Source organism: Stegostoma tigrinum, chromosome 40 (assembly GCF_030684315.1).
Source record: "Stegostoma tigrinum isolate sSteTig4 chromosome 40, sSteTig4.hap1, whole genome shotgun sequence".
Classification (NCBI taxonomy): Eukaryota; Metazoa; Chordata; class Chondrichthyes; order Orectolobiformes; family Stegostomatidae; genus Stegostoma; species Stegostoma tigrinum.
This window is the reverse complement of record NC_081393.1, coordinates 10900274-10918031: the sequence shown is the minus strand read 5'-3', so window position 1 is coordinate 10918031 and position 17758 is coordinate 10900274. Positions and strand designations below refer to the sequence as shown.

General features: G+C 44.3%; 2 protein-coding genes across 3 annotated transcripts in view; one reads left to right on the top strand and one right to left on the bottom strand.

Annotated features, from left to right (window-relative positions):
• The window catches only part of zgc:152830 (uncharacterized protein LOC767682 homolog), a 39744-nt gene extending 26625 nt beyond the window's left edge, over positions 1-13119 (bottom strand). Inside the window, exons 1-6 of the mRNA XM_048523182.1 lie at positions 13022-13119; positions 9299-9340; positions 7794-7890; positions 6321-6386; positions 2554-2636; positions 141-249 (exon numbers count right to left, since the gene is read on the bottom strand). Of these exons, the coding sequence (XP_048379139.1) occupies positions 141-249; positions 2554-2636; positions 6321-6386; positions 7794-7890; positions 9299-9340; positions 13022-13047 (423 nt within the window). The 5' untranslated portion in view covers positions 13048-13119. The remainder of the gene's footprint in view (positions 1-140; positions 250-2553; positions 2637-6320; positions 6387-7793; positions 7891-9298; positions 9341-13021) is intronic.
• A 63-nt stretch (positions 13120-13182) lies between these two features.
• Positions 13183-17758, top strand: part of fahd2a (fumarylacetoacetate hydrolase domain containing 2A) — a 31284-nt gene continuing 26708 nt past the window's right edge. Inside the window, exon 1 of one of the 2 annotated variants that reach the window (XM_048523083.1) lies at positions 13183-13256. The gene's annotated coding sequence lies outside the window, so the exon portion shown is untranslated. The remainder of the gene's footprint in view (positions 13257-17758) is intronic. The other variant, XM_048523085.2, reaches the window with a different exon arrangement.

Sequence of the window (17758 nt, the reverse complement as noted above, 5' to 3'; positions counted from 1 at the left end):
ACAATTTGGACTCAAAGTCTTGTTCTCGCTGGACTAGGCCAAATTCACACAGCAGTCAGCAAGCACGAAAATCCTACAACTAACCCCCTTCCCGATTTAAGTACAAACACTGGTAGCACTTAATGCAATATCCTACTTACCACATATAAGGCATGCAGAGCTCCAAGCAGAGTCACTAATGGAGCTTCTTTGAAAAGCTCTTCAGGGGGACAAACAAGGAGGGGCTTCACCATGCCAGATTTCAAAGCACTAGGGAAGACAAAAAGTTAATGAGCTTTGCTGCAACATAGCAGATTTTTTTTTAAAAAGCGCATCTTCCCATTTTATGGTCTAAGTATTGTATAGGGGCTGCATGCAGGGCTAAAACCTCTCTGCACCGAGAACATCTGGCATTATGCAAAGTCTGAGTAAAGTATTTTTAAAAACAAATTGGAAAAGCAAACTGGCCAATATACCCTACATGCAGTTTAATTGTCACCGTGAAAAGTTGACGGGGCGATATAGACAGGTTGGTCAGATGAGTTGATCAGTGGCAAATGGAATTCTACCTGAATAAATGTCATGTCATGACTTAGGCAGGAAAAACATGGCAAAGTAATACATGATCAACAATAGGGTTCTGGGAAACAGAGGATAAGAGAGATCCAGGTGCTAGCCAGTTTGAGAAGATTTGTAGCTCAGGTTGAGGTTCTGGATATAAGCTTGCTCGCTGAGCTGGAAGGTTCGTTTTCAGATGTTTCGTCACCATTCTAGGTGACATCATCAGTGAGCCTCCGACGAAGCGCTGGTGTTATGCCCTGCTTTCTACTTATCTGTTTGGGTTGGTGACGTCATTTCCTGTTCTTTTCCCCAGAGGGTGGTAGATGGGCTCCAAATCAATGTGTTTGTTGGGGGAGTTCCGCTTGGAATGCCATGCTTCTAGGAATTCTCGCGCGTGTCTCTGTTTGGCTTGTCCTAGGATGGATGTGTTGTCCTTCCTCATCTGTATATAAGAATACTAGTGATAGTGGGTCATGTCTTTTGGTGGCTAGTTGATGTTCTACCAGGATACATGAACATCAACTAGCCACAAAAAGATATGACCCACTACCACTAATATCCTTACATACAGATGAGGAAGGACAACACATCCATCCTAGGACAAGTCAAACAGAGACACACACGAGAATTCCTAGAAGCATGGCATTCCAAGCGGAACTCCACCAACAAACACATTGATTTGGAGCCCATCTACCACCCTCTGAGAAAAAGAACAGGAAATGACATCACCAATCCAAGGAAACCTAAACAGAGAATTAGAAAGCAGGACATAACACCAGCGCTTCACCGGAGGCTCACTGATGATGTTACCTAGAATGGTGACAAACGTCTGAAAACGAACCTTCCAGCTCAGCGAGTAAACTTACATCCAGAGATCCTGGTGTTCTTGTACACCAGTCCCTTGAGGTGTACACTAGGTGGTCCAAGTATGAAGATGACACATACGTATTTGCTTTTACCAATCAAGGCAAAGTTTTAGAGTAGGGTGGTTATGTTCGAACATTGTTTAGCAAGAGTACCACGTGAGGTTCTGCAATCTATATTGCAGAGGGGACTTGAGTACACTGGAGAAGAAGCAGGGGAGATTTACCAGAATGTTGCCTGGGCCGCACAGTTTCAGTTACAAACAGTTTAGACAGATTAGGGTTATTTTGCTGAAGTAGAAGAGATTCAGAGAAGACCTGATTGAAACGAATAAAATTAAAAGCAGCACAGATAAGTCAGACAAGATAAACATCTCCCCTTGATGTATGTATCAAGCACGAGGGGTATAGATTTAAGGCCAGAGACATAATGTTGCACCAGGATGTGGCAAAACCTTTTCACCAAGGAGGTGATGGGAATCTGGAAGTCTCTGTTTGTGAAGGATGGGAGAGGCAGAAACTGTATGAACACTGAAGAAGTATTTGGATATATACTCATAATGCCAAAGCATGCAAGGTTATGGGCAAAGTGCTGGAAACTGGGATTAGAACAATTGGTGATTGTTTTTAGGCAGCGTGGATGTGATGGGCCGACAGGCCTTCCTCTCTGTTGTACATCTCTACGACAAGTTGTTTTTCATAGAACTATGCACAATTATTTTGACCCTCGTCAAAGATGTAAAAAGCTTACACCCGTTTCATGATTTCAGATTCATTCAAGCAAATGGTGGCACAGTGGCTCAGCGGTTAGCACTGCTGTCTCTAAGTACCAGGGACCCAGGTTCGATTCCACCCTCAGGTGGAATCTGTGTGGAGTGTGCATGTTCTCCCCGTGTCTGTGCGGGTATCCTCCAGGTGTTCCGGTTTCCTCCCACAGTGCAAAGATGTGCGGGTTAGGTGGATTGGCCATGCTAAATTATCCATAGCGTTCAGATGTGTAGATAATGTGGGTTATAGGGGGATGCTCTCAGAGTCAGTGTGGATGTGTTGGGCCAAAGGGCCTGTTCCACACTGTAGGGATTCTATGATTCAAATGAAAAGGAAAAACGCAAATATAGATTGACTGTATACACAACACTGGATCACATACCGCTTGATACCCACGACCGCTGCATCACTGAATCTCCGAACATCATCATAATCCCTGTTGAGGGGCCCTGTTGGTGAAAAGATCTGTGCAAAAAGAAAACCACATACACACACAAATTATCCAATTATCTCACCAGTTGGGCAGAGGCACGTTCTCAATTTTTTCTGGGAACTTGCCTCTGCAGAGTCGTGCAACGAGTCGGCAGAGGCAGGAATTCGGCCCATCATATCTACACTCGATTACACTAATATATTTAACCCCATTCCCTTGCTCTTTACTCAAGAAACCTTTCCCATTTCAGTATTTATTCTTTGCCTCATTAACGGGAACAAAGAAGGCACCAATTAACCATTTTCTAGTTAGCAAAATCCAACAAATATTGTGCCATCGGGTCAGTGCCGAAGCATTGTCACGAGGCAATTTGGCGATGATGACTTAACCTGTGAACCCACATCAAGTTCCAGCTGGGTTTAGAATGACGTAGATAATTCAAGTTAACTTTATCAGCAACAATCAGTTTGTTTTAATTTTTTCTTCCTCAAAGTAGTCAGGTTAACTAGAAATTTATCGAATGTGCTCAAACACTCTCAGATGCTAATGCAACGGATAGACAGTTTCTGTGAAAATATAATGTGACTGAACCTAAGGTCTTATTTGGAAATTCAATTTCAGGACGACCCTGCACCACGCCAAAAAAGGCTAAGTACTGGGGCTCCGGATGGGACCAAAGCACAAGCTTCAGAATTGGGACCCTGCTTCAGAAATGGGGAGGGAGGAGAGAGCTCGGAAATAAAGAGAAGGGTGGGGCTGGTGAAGGTACATGGATGGTGATAGTTCTGCAGGTAGGTTAGTGGGATGGGTGGAGTGGACAGGTGGGGGAAAAAAAGGGTCCCAACCGGAAACGTCAACTTTCCTGCTCCTCTGATGCTACATGGCCCGCAGTGTTCCTCTAGCTCCACAGTGTTAGCTTTACATAAAACAGACCATTTCAGAATTTTCAGTAATGAACCATATACATGACTCACAATGTATAAATATCTGAAAGATCTTTGTTGAGTTAGAGTGCTATCTTGGAATCTTTTCTAGTGCAGATTCGCCGAACGTTCGCTCAATAATTGATCGTTGAGCTGTTTCAAGGCTGCTGAGATTATTTCTTAAAATAATCTACCTCAACAGCATCAGCTTTTCACCACATATGTAATGACTTGCTTGAATGGACAGCAGGTACAGCTGAAGAATTTGGTAATGACATAAAGCTACCAAACCCATTAACTGTGACCACCTGAGGTGGTTTGAAAGCGACAGCAGACCAGTTGAACAAGTGGGCAACAATCCCACAGATGGAGTGCCATGTGGAAAAATGTGAACTTATCCACATTGGCACTAAGGAACAAAATCATTATCTCAATTAGGCAATTACAGAGTCCAGAGACACACAGTGATCTTGGTATCCTTGTGCAGGAATCAGGAAAGGTTCGTGTGCAAGTAAAGCATGGAATCAGGAAAAACAATACAATGTTAAATTTTCTTGCAAGGGAATTGAGGAATCCAAGAAGAAAGATTGCTTCCGTAACTGATGCACAATCAGTAACATCAGATCTGGACTGCTGTGTACACTCAATCGCTTCGGCAGGATGCAAATGCAAGGAAAACAGTTCACAGGTTTATTACACTAGCTGGGTTAGTGCAATATGGGTTGTCATACAAGTAAACGTTGGACAAGCTCCACTTATATCCACTTTAGTTTAAAAGACCAAAAGCCGACTTGATTGAAACACAAGATCCTTAGTCTCGACAGCGTTAATGTGAAAGGATCCTGCCTTGTCAGATTAACTGCAACTGGGATCACAGATGAAAAGAAAAGATCATACGTTTAAGATATAGGCCAAGAGATTTGCTTTTCTCAGAGGTTTGAAACTTTCCTCTCGAAAAGGCAGTAATTTCAGAGTCTTCAAATCTTTTTAAGGCATCTTTTTCAATAACCTATTATTGAAAAGCAGTTGTTAAGAGCATATCTTTGAAAAGGATTGTGGTAGAAGTGGCCAATTTCTAAAATCAAGATGCTGGTTTTGTGGCAAGTTACGTTTACACTATCTGTGGGGGATGGGAAGACAAGAAATAACTTAATTAGAAATATTTATTTCCAAGAAATCAATTTCAACTACCCACAAAACAAAATGTGAATTACATATAAATCAGCTAACTGAAACTCCAACTCCCTAAAACCCTTGTGTGTGTACATAAAGACAGACACAGAACTTAGAATTGGTGTTTTGGTTGGAGGACAGATACTGGGCTAACACCTCAACAAACGGAGTCCAAGGATTTGATTACGTTTTCACTTTGCCTCCCAAAATGTTAACCAAAAGTAAGATCCCACTTAGTGGACTTTTGAAGTTTGGGTTCCCTTTTCGATAGACACTCAAGTTTTAACAGGCATTTGGTAACTTCTTCCTGAAGAGACACTCCTCATCCAAATTTTTAACACATTTCCAAAGGCTGTCTACCTCAGAGTCATACAGCATGAAAAATTACCTTTCAGTCCAAACAGTTCACATCTTCCCAAACTAAACTAGTTCCACTTGCCTGCTCTGCGCCCATATCCAAATGTCTTTTAAATGTTTTAACCATGTCAACACCAACCACTTTCTCCGGCAGTTCATTCCACACATGAACACTCTGTGTAACTAAGTTGCCCCTCTTTCCATTTTACATCTTTCTCTTCACACCTTAAAATGTGCCCCCTAGTTTTGAACTCCCTCAACTTCAGCAAAAGACTTTTTCTATGCCCATCGTCATTTTATAAACCTCAATATGGTCACCTTGCAACCTCCTATGATCAAATGAAACAAGTCGCAGCCTTTCCTACTGTCACATCTCAAAGCCTCGATCCCTGGCAACATCCTGGTGAATCTCTTCTGAACCACCCCCAGTTTATTAGCATCCTCCCTACACCAGAACTAGACATAGTACTCGACAAGACACCTCACCAACGTCCTGTACAATCTCAATAAGACACCTCAACCCTTATAATCAAAGGTCTGAGCTGGTTTAAATTGTGTCTTTCACAATTTTTCACAAAGTTTCCTTAGTCATAATTCTCTTCATGTTCAGTGTCCAATATTGTCTCACGTTCTGTTGACAAAAAAAAAGTGTGTACTCCCTCAACTTGTTAACCTTCCATCAGATTGACCACATTATTGCCTCTTTGAGGCAACAGGAACACAGATTGCTCAGTCTCCATTTAGATTATTCTTTTGCAATGGGATGGAAGATATTCTTCTCAGCTGATATTGAACCATGCCATTTTCAGTCTATGTTATGACAAGCAAGTTTACAATAAAATAAAAAGGATTTAGAGTCAAAACATAACACTGCCAACCAGAACCCTTGGGTACACTTTCAACCCTTTCAAGACCAGCTCACACAAGCAGCAGCATGGATCACTACAAGATGCATTACTACAACTTAGCCAGGTTCCTCAGATAGCACCTTCCAAAGCGCAAACTGGGCCACCTCAAAAAGACAAGTCAGGAGGTACAAGGGAACACCAGCATCCCCTCAAGTTCTCTTCCAAGCAACAAACTGTCTGTCTTGGAACCAAATCGCTACTCCTTCATAAATCATTGCACAAAAATCCTTGTACTCCCTTCTTAACAGCAATTAGGGGCAACTTAGTTTTGCCATCACAAACAGATCCTATAAAAAAAAGCTGTGCAATTCCTGTGAGGTGAGAAGGTCTGCTCCAACCTGAGAAGATCACTTACCACTCTTGCCCCTGGAAAATCCGGAGCATGGACCAATACCACTTCTTGCTCGAATGAAGCATCAATCTGTAAGGCAGACATTTCACCATCACTCATTTAAAAACCGCTAACTTACATTAATTAAGACTCTGATAAAGTAAAGCAGCAAAAGCAGGCACAGGTGGGGAATACAAGGCAAGCTGCAAGGCAGAGAAACAGCATGATAGACCTTACGACAAAAGCTTCGTCTCCACTTTGGTGAAACCAAGTTAGGAAAATGGACACTGCATTTCACGAGGGAAATGTCCAGTGGGACGTTTGAAACTGGGAAAACTAAGTGAAGCGAACTCAGAAGAAGGTTAAGAGGCGATTTAACAGAGACATACAAGATGATCAGAGGATTAGATAGGGTGGACAGTGAGAGCCTTTTTCCTCAGATGGTGATGGCTAGAACAAGGGGACATAGCTTTAAATTGACAGGTGACAGATATCGGACAGATTCTTTACTCAGTAGTAAGGGCGTGGAATGCCCTGCCTGCAACAGTAGTAGACTCACTAACATTAAGAGCATTTAAATGGTCATTTGATAAACATATGGATGATAATGGAATAGTGTAGGCTAAATGGGCTACAGATTGTTGCGCCGACCTGTGAAACCAGAGGGCAGAAGTGCCTGTACTGCGCTGTAATGCTCTATGTTCTATGCATGTCATGTATCTGTCAGACTGTCAAGTTGTCATTGTGCTGAGTTGTCTGGCTTCCGGAAAGCTCAGCATAGTAACAAGCCTCCAAATGGATCCAGCTGCAGTTAACACAGCCAATGCCAGGAGAATGTTAGCAGAAGCAAGGAGAAATGTTTGGATCCTTGCTAAAACCACATCTCTCTTTCTCTGAAGTGTTGTTCACCAAAATCTGTCAAAACAGCAATATAACTACATTTAGAGGGTCTGAAAGAGTTAATTTCAAACTCCAAATAACAGGAAGCAACCTGGGCTCAACCAATCAGCCAGCGAGCTAAAGGGTGATGATTTGTTCTGCAGACAAGACTGTTTTATTATGGAAGAAACAAAAAAGCTTCGAAGACCAAAACAGTGAGTTAAGAGCTCTTGATTTTTGATGAAGCAGCAAGTTTCATGACTTGTTTCTCCTCCTACCCCTGAATTTTATAACTCGTCAGAATCTCCTTGTATGTGTTTGCTTGTGTATGACTTGAAAAAAATCAGTGAGGCTGAAATTGCAATTTCATAAATTAGCAATGCTTTCCTTCCTTCACTTTAAATCATTGGTTGAGAAGATCATTTCAGTACCTAAAAACATTTTCTTGCGCATGGCACAATTCTGGTCTCTGGTTCTTTGAATCTGAATCAAACATTTAGTTAGAATTGCACATTTTGGTGATTTACTGAAACCAGTAAAACTGTTGTTTTGGATATCAAGTACCTATCAAAAACAAGTTCACATGTGCAGCAAACATGCTACTATCATTGTACTTACAGATTTGTAGCAGTTGAGTGGAACTTTCAATTGTTCTAGAGCTCCAGAAAGCTTGTTGATGCTACTGGTAACTAAGACAATACCATCACAAGTTGGCCTGTGTACCACAAACAAAAACAATTTTATGTTATTTTAATTTGACATCAGAGATTACAAACCTACAATTTTTTTAACATCTGTCAAATAGATTCCAGTGGCAAAGTGACAAAAACATGATGTTCGTGTAGCTAAAACACTCAAAATGAACAAATCGCCACAAGTTATTCAGGAAATAATGGATAAACTTAAAACAGACGCGCAAGCCACAAACTATGCATACCAAAATCCAGAATTTCTAATAAAGGGAAACAATGCAATGTGATGAAAGTTGTGTGAAATTTATCATTTTGGAAGTCTAATTTCTTTTCAAAGAAAAACATCATGCTAAGGGTTAGAACTGACAAGTTTGTTTTCTAAAACGTCAGGGTCAGACAGTCATTCTGGAACACTGATCCAAATACGTCAGCTCCTATTAGACACATTCCTCTATCAAGGGACTGGAAGAATGCCTAGACTTTTAAAGGGGGAAAAAAAATGATACTTTTGAGTTTATGACAGGCAGTGTGAACACTTTAAGCCATCTGAAAAAAAAACACAAATTTCCTTGACAAGGAATCAGTGCTGAGTTCAGACATCAGCTTCAGTTTTTCTCAGCAGTTTAATGCACAATGTATTTTTCCAGCACATCAAACATCCAACCAAGAATATTTTGAGTCAGACTATCAGAATTGTGCGAGGTTCAGATTTTTTGAATCAGCGCAATCAAAAAGGCTGTTTGCACCAAACAAAAAACTGCCGAGTCAGTACAGTCGAAAGTTGAAGACTGAGGTATGGATTTAATTTCTCTCAATTTCAAAAAGATGGCTTTGACACTTGAAACTTTGGGCTAAGGTCTTATGATTTGTAATGTATCTGTACAGCTTGTTTTTTTTTCTTGTGTATCAAACTTATGCTGTGCCAATGAAGACTATCTGGAGCCTCAAGTGAATATGACGAATCAACACATTCAACAAAACAATGGAGCAGATGACATTCCAAGCCAGGTTTTGTTGTGGAATCTGACTGGCCCTTTCAGACTATCAACTGGGATCATAACACCAAAATCCAGAAACCAATCAATCAATTAGGTGTGAGATTGTTAGAATAGATTGTCCAGTCCCTATACATATAAAAAAAATTCAATGCACTTTGGCCATCCACTGTTGTCCACAAAATCAGGCAACTTGCTCTGATGAACAAACTGCAATCCAACTATGAAGGGGAGACGCATTTCGTTTTGATGTGTTTCGGGTGGAATTTGAAGGGAATATAATTTATTTTCTGAAAAATATCTGAGAACAAGATTCAAAGTCATCAATTTGAATTTGGTGCTTTTGCCAGAACAAAAAATGAAGTGAAACGTGCTATTAGTAAAGGCAAAGAGTATATTTGCAATAACAGGCAACATTAATTCACATGATACTCACACTGTGGCTTGCAACTGACTTGTGAAGAATATTTCAGGAACCCTGCAAGAAAAGTTTTTTAGAAACAAAAGTGAGAGTTAGCATCTTGAATTGCACATTTTCACTTCCCTGTTGGTGAAATGACATTCAAAATCTCAGGTTCTTGCATTCGCCAACTTCTAATTTGTAACTTAATTTCACATTTATATACACCAAATGGAGGTAGGGAAACTTATGACAGCAATTCAACCTCAATGTCAAGGTACTCAAGTTGTAAATTACAAATTTCAAATTCTAAAATTATTCCATCATCGGGATGCCTTCTTCCAACTTGACAGTGATTACACCACTGACTTAGACTAGGCTAGTACTGGGGCAAAGTGACTGTACTTCCAATTCTGCCATTGATTTACGGAAGAACAGATTTAAATTTAGGCATGTGAACTTCAGATTTAAGGCCATTTCTATCATCTCACACAGGATATCGACTGCACTTCAATTTTTTTTGAAGTGTGGCCACTTCATATGTATAAGTGTAGCAGCCAATTTGCATGAGAAAAACTCAATTCCAAGCTTTCTGTCAAGGAGAGGGACACAGTCTCAGCAAAATAGCTGCACTAATCAAGGATCCAAAATCTAGCAGCAGTATTCAGATGACAGGCTCCAAATTTCTGCTTTTTACGACTGCATCTGTTGATCGGTACCAAAGAAACGATCTGGCATTTTAAAGCATGGCAAATATACGTGCAGTGTTGTGTGTGGTCACGGTCAATCTAAACTGAAATTAAATGAATTCAATCACCAATTAAGGTCAGGAAACATTTGCAATTTAAGGCTAAAATCTAAAAAGTATGGAAGACTTTTAATTACAAGTTGAATTTAAAATTAACTTTGAAAAGATGAGTGCAGAATCTGTTCAAATGTTAAGTGAAAACAATTAGTTGTTGGACAAATTCTGAAAAACATGACATCAATGAGAACAACCATGAAGTAGCATCTGAGCACAAAACCCACACAGAATCTCGCGTCCTCATTCACACGTACTTCAAACTCAACTTTGAATATAAAATTCTGCCATACACATTTCCTTGGACGAAACTCCAACTGGCTGTTCTTATCAGCAACATAGGCCACAAGAACCTAAAATTATAAGCCTGTCAAGTTTTGCTCGAAAGAGCTAAAAGTGCTTGTTATTTAATCATATCCATACTAAAGCTTTTGTATTGTTTGGTTAGATTGTAGAACAATGAGAATGAACAACTATGTAAGATTATGACAGCAGAGGGAGAAACAGACTTTGCCCAGCTGTACATCTTGATTGCTTTCAGCAGGCTTGAACAGTGGCCATTTCTATTACTTGTCCAATTGAAAATCAACTAAACTGTATACACACAAGAATTACCAGTCAAAATGCTTTTCATGTCTTTTTTTGAGGACGAACACCAAATAGAAGTCAAAGGAGAATTTTCTTTTAACAAGGGTTGAAGGACTATGCAATATCTAGCTAGAGTTGGGCCTGAAAACCAAGACCATTTATTACAAAGTCAACAGAGATGAAAAACTTTTACGGAAAACTACTGATGTCTCGGTGATTGACGTCAAACAATTACTTGATTGTAGGCACACTGGTAGTCATGTTCCAACTTCTGAACACTCTGGAAGAGTTCAGATAGATGGGAGGGTAGTGAATGTAAATCCACGATTTAACAAGGGTGGTAGAAACAAAACTTGAGAATTGTGGACCGGTTAGCCTGATGTGGATAGTGGGGAAAATGATAAAGATCATTATAATAAGTTGAAATAACAGAATACATGGAACAGAGAGACAGGATCAGATAGATTCAGCATGGATTTATGAAGGGTGTCATGGACCAGCCCAAATCCCCTCAAAATATATTAAAGATAGTCCAGATCCCAACTTTTTCATTTCAAGAGACAAGTGTAAGGAGCTGTGTTCCAGATGCAATTCGATGGGTTAAACTACGAGGATTGAAGCAAAACACACAATTTCCACTGTAGTTAAAATACAAACAAAGCAAAGAACTGAAATAAATTAACTTGATTAGGAAACTTGACAGAATAACAGATTATTTAACTACTAAGCTGCAGCGGTTCCAAAGGAGTAACATTCCATAAACACACCCTTGACAAAGGCAAATAGTTTGTCCCACATGCACTTCTAGCAACAAGAGAACCCAGGTTTTTAGCTGTAACAGAAACCGGCATAACTGCTTACGCATCCAGCTGCAACTGCTGAATGTTAAAACTAAAATCCTAGTTCTGTGGGAGCTTGACTGTACCCTTCATGCTGCTTCATTTATTCCACCTTAAAAAAACTCCAAGGCCTTGCAAGGTGCAGACTTTATTAGAGGGCAATAGAGCACTCGATACCTGTCTCAACTTCTCCTCATAAAAAAAAGACAGAATACACCTCTTAATGCCAAAATATCACAAGGTAAAATTGGGCTTGACAAATCTTCTCAAACTTTGAGGTTGTAACTAGTCGGAATCACTTCTGCAATGACCTCTCTCTCTCTCTCTCTCCCCCCCTCTCTGAAGATTGGTATACTACAAAGAAATCATTAAAAACATTACATGTGCTTAGCAGCAAGCAACAGAGAACAGATTTGAAAAATGTCAAATAAATTGAAAACGCCAAAGGTCTTTCCATTATGAAAGGAACTGTTCAATGAAATAAACGTGGAAAGCCAGCACCCATGGTGAGAACAAGCAAGTGTCCTGCCTTATTGGGGTTACATACTGGCAATCAACTGCGAGGATTCCCAGACCCTTCACAGAAGTTCAAGGTCAAATATGCAATGGCTTCCCAATTCACCAGTCTTCTTGGATCAAAGTTCACAGAAAATACACACCCAATTTCTGGACTTATTGTTACCATTTATTACAAATCATTAGATTCTAACTACAGATAAACGGCTATTAACCTTAGATATATTACTGTCAGGTAAAATTTTGATCACATACAGGCAGACAAAAGACAAGTGATTTGTGGCAAAGGAGAGCAGCTCATTCTCCAAATTAAATTCACTCATATCAATCACCTTTGCGCTGACAGGAACTCATGATTTTGAACCAAGCCCAACCTCAAGCCACCCCAGAGTGCTTGGCAGCTCATAAAATACGTGCTAAACCAAGTTACTGACGACAACTACCCACAAGATCTAAGAAAATAGATTGAAGATAAAATGCCGTTTGCACGGCATCTCCTGAAAAAGATCCAGGCACACCGGTAGTCATGTTCCAACTTCTGAACACTCTTCCAGAGTTCATATAAATTGGAGGGTAGTGAATGTAAGTCCACTATCCACAAGTGTGTTAGAAACAAAAGTGAATTGTGGACCGGTTAGCTTGACATGGATAGCGGGGAAAAATGAAAAAGATTAAAATAAAACTAAATAAAAGTCATAGTGGACTCGAAACTCGAGTTTCTTCAGCAGCTTCTAGCGGTGAGAATCACGGTCAGTTATTCAAAGGCGCAAAGAGTATGGGGCACACTCCCTGATCCAAAATTTTGGCAACACCCACTTCCAGAGGGCGCTCTCGAACCCCATTTCACTCAACAAGTAGCGAGAGCACCAATTCGACAAATGAACAAACGAAGGAACTCAAAGCAACGAACAAATAAAGCGCTGGTTTGGTTGGGGATAGGGGGAATAAGAACTAAATAAATTAGCTTCAGAAAGTAATCTTCGTTGGGATGCTTTGTTTGCGAGGCGCACTCACTTCAAATCCAAACCGACAGCCTCCATCGCTCCCTCCAGACATCAACTGCTACGTGCGGCCGGTCTCTCCCGAATGTACTTGATCCACTCTGACTGGCTTGAACCCGGCACGTTACCCCGCCCACTCATCGCTGATTGGTCCCCTTCCCGCCATAACCCCTTTGTAGATTGCACGCCCCGCCCCCCCCACTACGCAATCTCACTCCGCTTCGCCTGCTGTTCCTGCCCGGGAGGAGGTAAAGATTCAAGATTTTCACTCTTCAGTGTTGGCCCTTTAAAGGGATTTCTATAAAGGCAAAATCGTTGATTCACTTTCCGGTCTGTCTGAGAAACAAAATATACCCAAGGCCTTCAAAAAGCACTTCTTGAGAGCGAGGATCAGAAATTTGCAGGGATGGGTGAGAGGAAGAACCGGTTAGGGAGGCAGAGGCAGAGGCAGAGGCAGAGACAGATTGGACTGGTTTTGGGATGCGGGGGCGGGGGGGGAGAGCTGGGCTGTTTGTGTGGTGCAGTGGGGGGAGGGGACGAACTGGGCTGGTTTAGGGATGCAGTCGGGGAAGGGGAGATTTTGAAACTGGTGAAGTCCACATTGATACCATTAGGCTGCAGGGTTCCCAGGCGGAATATGAGTTGCTGTTCCTGCAACCTTCGGATGGCATCATTGTGGCAGTGCAGGAGGCCCATGATGGACATGTCATCAAGAGAATGGGAGGGGGAGTGGAAATGGTTTGCGACTGGGAGGTGCAGTAGTTTGTTGCGAACTGAGCGGAGGTGTTCTGCAAAGCGGTCTCCAAGCCTCCGCTTGGTTTCCCCAATGTAGAGAAAGCCGCACCGGGTACAGTGGATGCAGTATACCACATTGGCAGATGTGCAGGTGAACCTCTGCTTAATGTGGAATGTCATCTTGGGGCCTGGGACAGGGGTGAGGGAGGAGGTGTGGGGGCAAATGTAGCATTTCCTGCGGTTGCAGGGGAAGGTGCCGGGTGTGGTGGGGTTGGAGGGCAGTGTGGCGCGAACAAGGGAGTCGCGGAGAGAGTGGTCTCTCTGGAAAGCAGACAGGGGTGGGGATGGAAAAATGTCTTGGGTGGTGGGGTCGGATTGTAGATGGCGGAAGTGTCGGAGGATGATGCGTTGTATCCGGAGGTTGGTAGGGTGGTGTGTGAGAACGAGGGGGATCCTCTTAGGGCGGTTGTGGCAGGGGCGGGGTGTGAGGGATGTGTTGCGGGAAATACGGGAGACGTGGTCAAGGGTGTTCTCGATCACTGTGGGGGGAAAGTTGCGGTCCTTAAAGAACTTGGACATCTGGGATGTGCGGGAGTGGAATGTCTTATCGTGGGAGCAGATGTGGCGGAGGCGGAGGCATTGGGAATAGGGGATGGAATTTTTGCAGGAGGGTGGGTGGGAGGAGGTGTATTCTAGATAGCTGTGGGAGTCGGTGGGCTTGAAATGGACATCAGTTACAAGCTGGTTGCCTGAGATGGAGACTGAGAGGTCCAGGAAGGTGAGGGATGTGCTGGAAATGGCCCAGGTGAACTGAAGGTTGGGGTGGAAGGTGTTGGTGAAGTGGATGAACTGTACGAGCTCTTCTGGGGAGCAAGAGGCGGCGCCGATACAATCATCAATGTACCGGAGGAAGAGGTGGGGTTTGGGGCCTGTATAGGTGCGGAAGAGGGACTGTTCCACGTAACCTACAAAGAGGCAGGCATAGCTGGGGCCCATGCGGGTGCCCATGGCCACCCCCTTAGTCTGTAGGAAGTGGGAGGAGTCAAAAGAGAAGTTGTAGAGGGTGAGGACGAGTTCAGCTAGGCGGATGAGAGTGTCGGTGGAGGGGGACTGGTCGGGTCTGCGGGACAGGAAGAAGCGGAGGGCCTTGAGGCCATCTGCATGCGGACTGCAGGTGTATAGGGACTGGACGTCCATGGTGAATATGAGGTGTTGGGGGCCAGGGAATTGGAAGTCCTGGAGGAGGTGGAGGGCGTGGGTGGTGTCACGGACGTAGGTGGGGAGTTCCTGGACCAAAGGGGAGAAAATGGAGTCCAGATAGGTGGAGATGAGTTCGGTGGGGCAGGAGCAGGCTGAGACGATGGGTCGACCAGGGCAGGCAGGTTTGTGGATTTTGGGAAGGAGATAGAAACGGGCCATGCGGGGTTGGGGAACAATGAGGTTGGAGGCTGTGGGTGGGTGGTCCCCTGAGGTGATGAGGTCGTGAATGGTGTTGGAGATGATGGTTTGGTGCTCGGGTGTGGGGTCATGATCGAGGGGGCGGTAGGAGGTGGTGTCGGAGAGTTGGCGTCTGGCCTCGGCGATGTAGAGGTCAGTGCGCCATACTACCACTGCGCCACCCTTGTCTGCGGGTTTGATGGTGAGGTTGGGGTTGGAGCGGAGGGAGTGGAGGGCTGCCCATTCTGCGGGGGAGAGGTTGGAGTGGGTGAGAGGGGTGGAGAGGTTGAGGCGGTTAATGTCTCGACGGCAGTTGGAGATAGAGGTCGAGGGAGGGTAGGAGGCCTGGGGGTGGTGTCCAGGAGGAGGACTTGTGTTGGAAACGGGTGAAGGGGTCAGTGGAAGGATGGTTAGGTTCCCGGTTGAAGAAGTAGGCATGGAGGCGAAGACGGCGGAAAAACTGCTCTATGTCCAACCGTGACTGGTATTCGTTGATGTGTGGTTGTAGGGGGACAAAGGTGAGCCCCTTACTAAGGACTGACCGTTCGTCCTCAGTCAGTGGGAGGTTTGGGGGGATGGTGAAGATGCGGCAGGGCTCAGTGTGGCTGTCTTCTCTGGGGTTGCTGGCTGTGGAGGTTGTGGGCGGAGTGATGAGGTCGTCGGCCGTGGGCGGGGTTCCGTCGGCCGTGGGCGGGGTTCCGTCGGCCGTGGGCGGGGTTCCATCGGCCGTTCACCTTCAGTTCACCTGGGCCATCTCCAGCACATCCCTCACCTTCCTGGACCTCTCAGTCTCCATCTCAGGCAACCAGCTAGTAACTGATGTCCATTTCAAGCCCACCGGCTCCCACAGCTACCTAGAATACACCTCCTCCCACCCACCCTCCTGCAAAAATTCCATCCCCTATTCCCAATTCCTCCGCCTCGCCGCATCTGCTCCCACGATAAGACATTCCACTCCCGCACATCCCGGATGTCCAAGTTCTTTAAGGACCGCAACTTTCCCCCCACAGTGATCGAGAACGCCCTTGACCGCGTCTCCCGTATTTCCCGCAACACATCCCTCACACCCTGCCCCCGCCACAACCGCCCTAAGAGGATCCCCCTCGTTCTCACACACCACCCTACCAACCTCCGGATACAACGCATCATCCTCCGACACTTCCGCCATTTACAATCCGACCCCACCACCCAAGACATTTTTTCATCCCCACCCCTGTCTGCTTTCCGGAGAGACCACTCTCTCCATGACTCCCTTGTTCGCTCCACACTGCCCTCCAACCCCACCACACCCGGCACCTTCCCCTGCAACCGCAGGAAATGCTACACTTGCCCCCACACCTCCTCCCTCACCCCTATCCCAGGCCCCAAGATGACATTCCACATTAAGCAGAGGTTCACCTGCACATCTGCCAATGTGGTATACTGCATCCACTGTACCCGGTGCGGCTTTCTCTACATTGGGGAAACCAAGCGGAGGCTTGGAGACCGCTTTGCAGAACACCTCCGCTCAGTTCGCAACAAACAACTGCACCTCCCAGTCGCAAACCATTTCCACTCCTCCTCCCGTTCTCTAGATGACATGTCCATCATGGGCCTCCTGCAATGCCACAATGATGCCATCCGAAGGTTGCAGGAACAGCAACTCATATTCCGCCTGGGAACCCTGCAGCCTAATGGTATCAATGTGGACTTCACCAGTTTCAAAATCTCCCCTTCCCCTACTGCATCCCTAAACCAGCCCAGTTCGTCCCCTCCCCCCACTGCACCACACAACCAGCCCAGCTCTTCCCCCCCACCCACTGCATCCCAAAACCAGTCCAACCTGTCTCTGCCTCCCTAACCGGTTCTTCCTCTCACCCATCCCTTCCTCCCACCCCAAGTCACACCCCCATCTACCTACTAACCTCCTCCCACCTCCTTGACCTGTCCGTCTTCCCTGGACTGACCTATCCCCTCCCTACCTCCCCACCTATACTCTCTCCACCTATCTTCTTTACTCTCCATCTTCGGTCCGCCTCCCCCTCTCTCCCTATTTATTCCAGTTCCCTCTCCCCATCCCCCTCTCTGATGAAGGGTCCAGGCCCGAAACATCAGCTTTTGTGCTCCTGAGATGCTGCTTGGCCTGCTGTGTTCATCCAGCCTCACATTTTATTATCTTGGAATTCTCCAGCATCTGCAGTTCCCATTATCTCTAGTCTAAAACCATAGCAGTTGCTGGAATCCCAAGCTAAATTTCCTTCCCTATATTCTCTTGCACTGCCATTTGGGGCAATGTTAATCTGAACTCGTCTCCCTCTGCCGTTATCTGAACTGGAACACAGGGTTTCCTTACCTTAGATTCCAAATTTGCTCATTCCTGAATCATAAGCATTTAGAAACTGCGACCCGTCGAAAATAATTTCAGTAATGCTTGAAATCTGAAATGGAAACAACAAGAGGTTGGAGCATCAAGGAGCATCAATGTAGACTCTGTTAACGTTCAATGTCTGATCTCATCAGAACTGGAAGAAATTAAAATTGCATGAGGCTTTAAGCAAAGGATGGGTGGAACATGGATAGAGGGAAAGCTGTTATAGAG